At 42.2% G+C, this 10020-nt stretch overlaps 1 protein-coding gene across 1 annotated transcript; it reads left to right on the top strand.

Annotated features, from left to right (window-relative positions):
• The first annotated feature begins 3517 nt into the window (after nt 1-3517).
• On the top strand, nt 3518-5592 carry LOC120718496 (tripartite motif-containing protein 16-like). Its single transcript, XM_040007041.1, has one exon. It carries the CDS (start codon nt 3664-3666, stop codon nt 5338-5340), a length of 1677 nt encoding a protein of 558 aa, XP_039862975.1. The 5' UTR covers nt 3518-3663; the 3' UTR covers nt 5341-5592.
• The last annotated feature ends 4428 nt before the right edge of the window (nt 5593-10020 follow it).

Genomic DNA, 10020 nt, shown 5'->3' with positions numbered 1-10020 from the left:
CACTTGCCACCAGTTTGGCCATATTTAGGAGCTGCAACATCACTGGAGTGCCCAAAAGCACAAGGTGTGCAATACTCAGAGACATGGCCAAGGTAAGAAAGGCTGAAAGACGACCACCACTGAACAAGACACACAAGCTGAAACGCCAAGAAATATCTCAAGACTGGTTTTTCTAAGGTTTTATGGACTGATGAAATGAGAGTGAGTCTTGATGGGCCAGATGGATGGGCCCGTGGCTGGATTGGTAAAGGGCAGAGAGCTCCAGTCCGACTCAGACGCCAGCAAGGTGGAGGTGGAGTACTGGTTTGGGCTGGTATCATCAAAGATGAGCTTGTGGGGCCTTTTCGGGTTGAGGATGGAGTCAAGCTCAACTCCCAGTCCTACTGCCAGTTTCTGGAAGACACCTTCTTCAAGCAGTGGTACAGGAAGAAGTCTGCACCCTTCAAGAAAAACATGATTTTCATGAAGGACAATGCTCCATCACACGCGTCCAAGTACTCCACAGCGTGGCTGGTAAGAAAGGGTATAAAAGAAGAAAAACTAATGACATGGCCTCCTTGTTCACCTGATCTGAACCCCATTGAGAACCTGTGGTCCATCATCAAATGTGAGATTTACAAGGAGGGAAAACAGTACACCTCTCTGAACAGTGTCTGGGAGGCTGTGGTTGCTGCTGCACGCAATGTTGATGGTGAACAGATCAAAACACTGACAGAATCCATGGATGGCAGGCTTTTGAGTGTCCTTGCAAAGAAAGGTGGCTATATTGGTCGCTGATTTGTTTTTGTTTTGTTTTTGAATGTCAGAAATGTATATTTGTGAATGTGGAGATGTTATATTGGTGTCACTGGTGAAAATAAATAATTGAAATGGGTATATATTTGTTTTTTGTTAAGTTGCCTAATAATTATGCACAGTAATAGTCACCTGCACACACACAGATATCCCCCTAAAGTAGCTAAAACTAAAAACAAACTAAAAACTACTTCCAAAAACATTCAGCTTTGATATTAATGAGTTTTTTGGGTTCATTGAGAACATGGTTTTTGTTCAATAATAAAATTATTGTTCAAAAATACATCTTGCCTAATAATTCTGCACTCCGTGTATAAGGCTTAAATGATTTACTCATGAAAGTGGCCACTTTCTCATTACTTTCATATATTGTTTTAGTAAGTATCCAAAACATACAAGTTTCATTATATAATTTTTCAAGGGATCTTATATCTGTTCTCACTCTTATATGCTTTTCATACAAGTTTCACGCAAGACAGATACAAACTTTATAAGATTTATATATATCTTTTCCAAATGGGATGTCATGACAGTCCAAGTTGATGAGCACTTCACATGCATCCATCACAGCCAAGCTGGAAGTGTCATTACAAAGTAGGGACTGGTCTCTCGGTCCGCTGCCGCTCGCTCGTGTGTGAAGCTCGAAGAGATCGATGGACAAACTGCCAATCGATCGTTTATGTCCTCCAAGGGGAGATATCTGCACATGACAAACACAGAACAACTGTGGTTTCTTTGAGGGGAAATGTGCACCAACTGCTCAGATCTCTGTGTATTTCCTTGAGGATAATGAGACACCAAGGCTGCAAGTACTCACATCTACCAGCTAACAAATTTCATATGATCAGAGTCAAAGAGCTGCAGACGATCACTGGTTCGCACAACGCCCATGAGGTGGAGCTGTTTCTGGAAAAAAAAATAGTCCGCGTGCACAGATTACCTGTTCCCACTTGCGAGCTAGTGTGTACCCATAACTTTTCCAATCAGCACCATGAAAATGTCCATGTGACAAATACGAGTCCAACTGCTCAGTCCAGCTGCTCACTGAGCCTGCTAACTGCTGTGTATTTTATTGTGAGTAGAATAAAACAACAATTAGAATAGAATGTGCTTAGATAACAGGAGGTGGCTGTAGATCAGAAGAACGGGAAATGATTCCTAAGTGTGTGTTTTGCTAGAATGACTTGGGTCAACCCTTGTTTAAAGGACAATTGTGGACTTTTATTCTCAAAGCATTTCATGTGACCTTAAAACTCTCACAAATGAGATTAAGTTGCTGAACCCTGAGGAATTTATTGACAGTGGGGGTCTGCCTGGGCAACCCCCCAGACTGAACATTAGAATTAGTGGAAAACTACTGAAGGGGGGTGACACAGGGCAGCCGCCCCACTGACTCTATATAGGTGTGTGTATCAGGAATGATCCTCGGATCTACTTGATGCTTGCTGTGACTCCATGTAGTGGGATCTCCCAACGCACATTGGTAATAAAGATGAAAAATACTCCAGCCTCATCTGACCCTTCTTCCCCAGCTGGGATATCAAACGGATCGGTGAGGTCAAGAAGAAGTGAACCTCAACAGAACAAATTCACTCATGTGAATGTGAAGAGTGAAGGTAACAGTGGTCCAGGTGGCAATCAGATCACTCGGTATCTAAATTGCTTCAATTTGTTTGATCAACATTATCAGTGTAGACACGTATTGAGGGGAAGTTGGGGTGACGATGAACTTGGTAGATCAGTCGACTGTTGAGAAGGAGGTAGGGATTAATAACTATTAATAAGCCTTTGTACTGGCATAACAGCTCCTGAGCCAGTTACTAAGCAGACCAATCAATTCTGTGGAGAACACTATCATCCTTCCTGGACGTTCCCTCAGATCTCTGTGCATGGATCATACAGGAGGGTCTGAAGTATTTTAAGCCAATCTTATTGCTCTTGTTGTCTGGATATTACTTTTATTCTGTTTTCACACAGATTCCTGGATTCCTTTCCCCCGGTGTGTGGTGACCCTACCCTGAGTAATGAGAGAGTGTCTCTTTGGATAAATGGATGTTTGGCTTCTCCACCTCTCTGGACCTCAGAGCACCATTTCCCCTTTTGCAGTGTGTTGTTCTAATATTAACGTCACTGTAAAACAAGTGCACTGGACATCAGCTTTATTTAACAATTTCAGGGACGTAATCAGATATCACAGGGTCAGTCCCAACCCAGGTCCCCATTTAGTGACAATTTCAAGATGATTTGTCGAGTTGATTACAGCTTCTACATAACAAAAAAAATGAAATTAAAAAGGTTGATGAGTATGTTTTCTTTGAAATTAACGAGTCAGGAATTTTTCTTCATTCCTATCGAACATTTCCCTGAAATACCAACTATTACACTTGCTGCACCCTTAAATGCAACATAAGCTTCATGTCATCATGCAGTGGCTGCCTTATCTGTATGTCTAGGGTCATTATCATCCTGCAGTGAATAAAACAGAAGGATAACTTCAGTGAGAACTGTGACAAGTGAAGTTTATTATATAGAAGAAAGTGTTAACAGGCTTAAAAGGTGAGCAGTAAATAAAAAAAGGTTAAACACAGTATTGCTCTCAAACTACTCCTCTTCCTGGAGTGAAGCACAGCCTGATAACCCTCCCTCTTCTTCCTGCTCTTAAACACAGCACCTCCTCTCTGTCCACGTGTTTCCTCGTTCCCTCCCCTTCAGATCTGCACTTTGACAATGGGCGTAAACAACATGTGGTGACGTGTAAGAGCTGACAGGCTCCATTCACTGCAGAAACACGTTGTTGAGATCAGAGCTCAGACTAGTTTCAGTTATAAGGAAGAGAAACTCACACAGTCACTGACATTGAGAGGAGAAATGGCGCAGAAAGGAGTTCAGCTGGACCGAGAAACCTTCTCTTGTTCCATCTGTTTGGATCTACTGAAGGATCCGGTGACTACAACCTGTGGACACAGCTACTGCATGAACTGTGTTGAAACCCACTTTGACGAAGAGGACAAGAAGGGAATCCACAGCTGCCCTCAGTGTAGCAAGACTTTCATACCAAGGCCTGTCCTGGAGAAAAACGTCATGTTTGCAGCTTTAGTGGAGCAGCTGAAGAAGACTGGACTCCAAGCTGCTCCAGCTGATCACTGCTATGCTGGACCTGAAGATGTGGCCTGTGATGTCTGCACTGGGAGGAAGCTGAAAGCCATCAAGTCCTGTTTAGTCTGTCTGGCCTCTTACTGTGAGAAACACCTCCAACCTCACTATGATGCAGCTCCATTAAAGAAACACAAGCTGGTGGCTCCCTCCAAGAAGCTCCAGGAGAACATCTGCTCTCGTCATGATGAGGTGATGAAGATTTTCTGTCGTACTGATCAGCAGAGTATCTGTTATCTTTGCTCAGTTGATGAACATAAAGGCCATGAAACAGTCCCAGCTGCAGCAGAAAGGACTGAGAAGCAGAAGGAGCTCGAGGTGAGACGACTAAACATCCAGCAGAGAATCCAGGAGCGAGAGAAAGATGTGAAGCTGCTTCAACAGGAGGTGGAGGCCATCAATGGCTCTGCTGATAAAGCAGTGGAGGACAGTGAGAAGATGTTCACTGAGCTGATCCGTCTCATCCAGAAAAGAAGCTCTGATGTGAAGCAGCAGGTCAGATCCCAGCAGGAAACTGAAGTGAGTCGAGTCAAAGAGCTTCAGGAGAAGCTGGAGCAGGAGATCGCTGAGCTGAAGAGGAAAGACGGCGAGCTGGAGCAGCTCTCACACACAGAGGATCACAACCAGTTTCTACACAACTACCCCTCACTGTCAGCACTCAGTGAGTCTACACACTCATCCAGCATCAATATTCGTCCTCTGAGTTACTTTGAGGATGTGACAGCAGCTGTGTCAGAGACCAGAGATAAACTACAGGACATTCTGAGAGAGGAATGGACAAACATCTCACTGACAGTCACTGAAGTGGATGTTTTACTGTCACCACCAGAGCCAAAGACCAGAGCTGGATTCTTAAAATATTCACATGAAATCACACTGGATCCAAACACAGCAAACACACATCTGTTATTATCTGAGGGGAACAGAAAAGTAACATTTATGAAACAACAAAAGTCTTATTTTGATCATCCAGACAGATTCACTGTATGGTGTCAGGTCCTGAGTAGAGAGAGTCTGACTGGATGTTGTTACTGGGAGGTGGAGTGGAGAGGAGGAGCAGTTTATGTCGCAGTTGCATACAAGAATATCAGCAGAGCAGGAAGGGGCAATGAATGTGGATTTGGATGGAATGACAAATCTCAGTCATTATATTGCGACACAAACGGTTATAAATTTCAATATAACAAAGTCCAAACTGTCCTCTCAGGTCCTCGGTCCTCCAGAGTAGGAGTGTACCTGGATCACAGAGCAGGTATTCTGTCTTTCTACAGCGTCTCTGAATCCATGACTCTCCTCCACAGAGTCCAGACCACATTCACTCAGCCGCTCTATGCTGGATTTCGGCTTGGGTTCTCTGATGGAGACACTGCAGAGTTGATTAAAGTCAAATAAACAGAGAAGATAGGTTCATGTTGATCCCTGACCATTATACGTACTTGTGTAGTTTCTAAATGAGGCTTTACATTTTAGAAGCTGAGAAGTTCAGTGGTCCATTGATGTGTGAAAATAATATTGCACTGTTTCAAACTGTACTTACATTTATGGGCATTTTTTTATGATTATTTGATCGTGCTACTAACAATCAATTATTGTATTTAGAGTAAAATCATTTAAAGCCATTTTCAAATAAAAAGTTTGACAGATTAAAACAGATATCATGTTTCTATAGAAATTGATACAATCAGATAACTGCTTGAACTGCTTTACTTAAATTTCTGAAATTTTAGCAGAAAGTTTCCTTTTAGACATGTCTGTTCCACAATCAGGACTTTGGAGGAGAACAAATAAAAGCATGGGCGACCGTGGTTCAGGGGTTTGGGAAGCTCATCTTTTAACCGGAAGGTTTACCGGTTTGATCCCCTGCTCCATCTGTCCTGGTCGTTGTGTCCTTGGGCAAGGCACTTCACCTACCGCCTACTGGTGTTGGCCAGAGGGGCCGATGGCGCGATATGGCAGCCTCGCCTCTGTCAGTCTGCCCCAGGGGAGCTGTGGCTACAACTGTAGCTTGCCTCCACCAGTGTGTGAATGTAAGAGTGAATGAATAGTGGAATTGTAAAGCACTTTGAGGGTCTCGAAAAGCGCTGTATAAATTCAATTCAATTCAATTCAATTTTATTTATATAGCGCCAAATCACAACAAAAGTCGCCTCAAGGCGCTTCATAGATACAGAGAAAAACCCAACAATCATATGACCCCCTATGAGCAAGCACTTTGGCGACAGTGGGAAGGAAAAACTCCCTTTTAACAGGAAGAAACCTCCGGCAGAACCAGGCTCAGGGAGGGGCGGGGCCATCTGCTGCGACCGGTTGGGGTGAGAGAAGGAAGACAGGATAAAGACATGCTGTGGAAGAGAGACAGAGATTAATAACAGATATGATTCAATGCAGAGAGGTCTATTAATACATAGTGAGTGAGAAAGGTGACTGGAAAGGAAAAACTCAATGCATCATGGGAATCCCCCGGCAGCCTACGTCTATTGCAGCATAACTAAGGGAGGATTCAGGGTCACCTGGTCCAGCCCTAACTATATGCTTTAGCAAAAAGGAAAGTTTTAAGCCTAATCTTAAAAGTAGAGATAGTGTCTGTCTCCCGAATCCAAACTGGAAGCTGGTTCCACAGAAGAGGGGCCTGAAAACTGAAGGCTCTGCCTCCCATTCTACTTTTAAATACTCTAGGAACAACAAGTAGGCCTGCAGAGCGAGAGCGAAGCGCTCTAATAGGGTGATATGGTACTACAAGGTCATTAAGATAAGATGGGGCCTGATTATTTAAGACCTTGTATGTGAGGAGCAGGATTTTGAATTCAATTCTGGATTTAACAGGAAGCCAATGAAGGGAAGCCAAAACAGGAGAAATATGCTCTCTCTTTCTAGTCCCTGTCAGGACTCTTGCTGCAGCATTTTGGATTAGTTGAAGGCTTTTCAGCGAGTTTTTTGGACATCCTGATAATAATGAATTACAGTAGTCCAGCCTGGAAGTAATAAATGCATGAACTAGTTTTTCAGCGTCACTCTGAGACAGGATATTTCTAATTTTAGAGATGTTGCGCAAATGGAAGAAAGCAGTCTTACATATTTGTTTAATATGTGCGTTGAAGGACATGTCCTGGTCAAAAATGACTCCAAGGTTCCTCACCGCGTTACTGGAGGCCAAGGTAATGCCATCCAGAGTAAGAATCTGGTTAGATACCATAATTCTAAGATTTTCAGGGCCGAGTACAATAACCTCAGTTTTATCTGAATTAAGAAGCAGAAAGTTAGCGGCCATCCAGGTCTTTATGTCTTTAAGACATTTCTGCAGTTTAACTAATTGGTGTGTGTCATCTGGCTTCATGGACAGATAGAGCTGGGTGTCATCTGCATAGCAGTGAAAATGTATGCTATGTCTTCTAATGATGCTGCCTAAGGGAAGCATGTATAATGTAAACAGAATTGGTCCTAGCACTGAACCCTGTGGAACTCCATAATTAACCTCAGTGTGTGAAGAGGACTCTCCATTTACATGCACAAACTGGAGTCTATTAGATAGATATGATACAAACCACTGCAGTGCAGTACCTGTAATACCTACAGCATGTTCTAATCGCTCTAATAGGATATTATGGTCGACAGTATCGAACGCTGCACTGAGGTCTAGCAGGACAAGCACGGAGATGAGTCCACTGTCAGAGGCCATAAGAAGATCATTTGTAACCTTCACTAAAGCTGTTTCTGTGCTGTGCTGAGCTCTGAAACCTGACTGAAACTCTTCAAATAAACCATTCCTCTGCAGATGATCTGTTAGCTGTTTGACAACTACTCTTTCAAGGATTTTTGATATGAAAGGAAGGTTGGAGATTGGCCTATAATTAGCTAAGACTGCTGGGTCTAGAGATGGCTTTTTGAGTAAAGGTTTAACTACAGCTAGCTTGAAGGCCTGTGGTACATAGCCGATAATTAGAGATAGGTTGATCATATTTAAGATCGAAGAATTAATTAATGGCAGGACTTCTTTGAGCAGTTTTGCAGGAATGGGGTCTAAAAGACAGGTTGATGGTTTGGAGGAAGTAATTATTGAAGTTAACTCAGAAAGATCAATTGGAGAAAAAGAGTCTAACTTAACATCAATAGTACTAAGAGTAGCTGTAGATAATATTACATCTGTGGGATGATTACTGGTAATTTTTTCTCTAATGATAAAAATTTTATTTGTGAAGAAGTTCATGAAGTCATTACTAGTTAACGTTAAAGGGATGGTTGGCTCAAAAGAGCTCTGACTTTTTGTCAGCCTGGCTACAGTGCTGAAGAGAAACCTGGGGTTGTTCTTATTTTCTTCAATCAGTGACGAATAGTAGGATGTTCTGGCTTTGCGGAGGGCTTTCTTATAAAGCAGCAAACTATTTCTCCAGGCTAAATGATGATCCTCTAGATTTGTGACACGCCATTTCCTCTCCAGATTACGAGTCATCTGCTTTAGGGTACGTGTTTGAGAATTATACCACGGAGTCAGGTACTTCTGATTTGAGGCCTTAGTTTTCACAGGAGCTACAGTATCCAGAGTCGTACGTAGTGAGGAGGTGAAATTATTAACAAGATAATCGACCTCTGTTGGGGTAGCGTTCAGATAGCTGCTCTGCTCTATGTTGGTACAGGGCATTGGAGATGAGAACAGTGGGTGGATTATATTCTTAAACTTAGTTACAGCACTTTCAGAAAGACATCTACTTTGATAAAGTCTACTCTTCACCACTGTGTAATCAATTATTGTAAAAGTAAATGTTATCAGGAAATGATCAGACAGGAGAGGGTTTTCAGGAAACACTGTTAAATGTTCAGTTTCTACGCCATATGTTAAAACAAGATCTAGAGTGTGATTAAAGTGGTGGGTGGGTTCTTTTACATTTTGAGAGAAGCCAATTGAGTCTAATAACAGATTAAATGCCATGTTGAGGCTGTCATTTTTAGCATCTACATGGATGTTAAAATCACCCACAATAATTATTTTATCTGAGCTCAGAACTAAATTAGATATAAAGTCTGAGAAATCAGACAGAAACTCTGTGTAAGGCCCAGGTGGACGATAGATGATAACAAGTAAGACTGGTTTCTGAGTTTCACAGCTGGGGTGGACAATGTTAAGCATCAGGCTTTCAAATGAGTTAAAAGTCTGTCTTGGTCTTTCATTAATTAATAGGCTGGTGTGAAAAATTGCTGCCACACCGCCCCCTCGGCCTGTGCTTCGAGATTTCTGGTAGTTAGAATGACTCGGGGGTGTTGATTCATTTAAACTAACATAATCATCCTGCTGCAACCAGGTTTCTGTAAGGCAGAGTAAATCAATTTGTTGATCAATTATTAAGTCATGTACTAACAGAGACTTGGAGGAGAGAGACCTAATATTTAATAATCCACATTTCACTGTTTTACTCTTTGGTTCAGATGTGGATACTGTATTGTTCTTTCTTTGTAATTGTTTATGTTTAAGTTGTTTGTTGCTGGTTTTTAGTTTGTTTTTTGTCTTTTTGGAAGCTGACACAGTCTCTATGGAGATGGGTTTTTGGGGGGGTAGCAGGAGGAGAGAAGCTGCAGAGAGGCGTGTAAGACTGCAACTCTGCTTCCTGGTCCCAACTCTGGATAGTCATATTTTGGGGGGTTTAATAAATTTGTCCATATTTCTAGAAATGAGAGCTGCTCCATCCAAAGTGGGATGGATGCCGTCTCTCCTAACAAGACCAGGTTTCCTCCAGAAGGTTTGCCAATTATCTATGAAGCCTACATCGTTTCTGGGACACCACTCAGACAGCCAGCAATTTAAGGAGAACATGCGGCTAAACATGTCACTCCTGGTCTGATTGGGGAGGGGACCAGAGAAAACTACAGAGTCCGACATTGTTTTGGCAAAGTTGCACACCGATTCAATATTGATTTTAGTGACCTCCGATTGGCGTAAATGCAATCCATTATTATTAAGTAATAGTGAGCTGTAGTGAATATTGATTTTTTCTCTCAGTAACAAAAACAGACTCATTTTCAGTACATAAGATAACCAGTCCCAGTTCAAATCTTTTGTCAGCAGACTCATTAACATCATGG

This window comes from Simochromis diagramma, unplaced genomic scaffold (genome assembly GCF_900408965.1).
Source record: "Simochromis diagramma unplaced genomic scaffold, fSimDia1.1 OVJJ01000141.1, whole genome shotgun sequence".
Classification (NCBI taxonomy): domain Eukaryota; kingdom Metazoa; phylum Chordata; class Actinopteri; order Cichliformes; family Cichlidae; genus Simochromis; species Simochromis diagramma.
The sequence above is the reverse complement of the archived record's forward strand: the minus strand, read 5'-3'. Positions and strand labels throughout refer to the sequence as shown.

Excerpts from the sequence above, each read along its gene's own strand:
- LOC120718496 (XM_040007041.1), top strand. The coding sequence starts at position 3,664 with ATGGCGCAGAAAGGAGTTCAGCTGGACCGAGAAACCTTCTCTTGTTCC.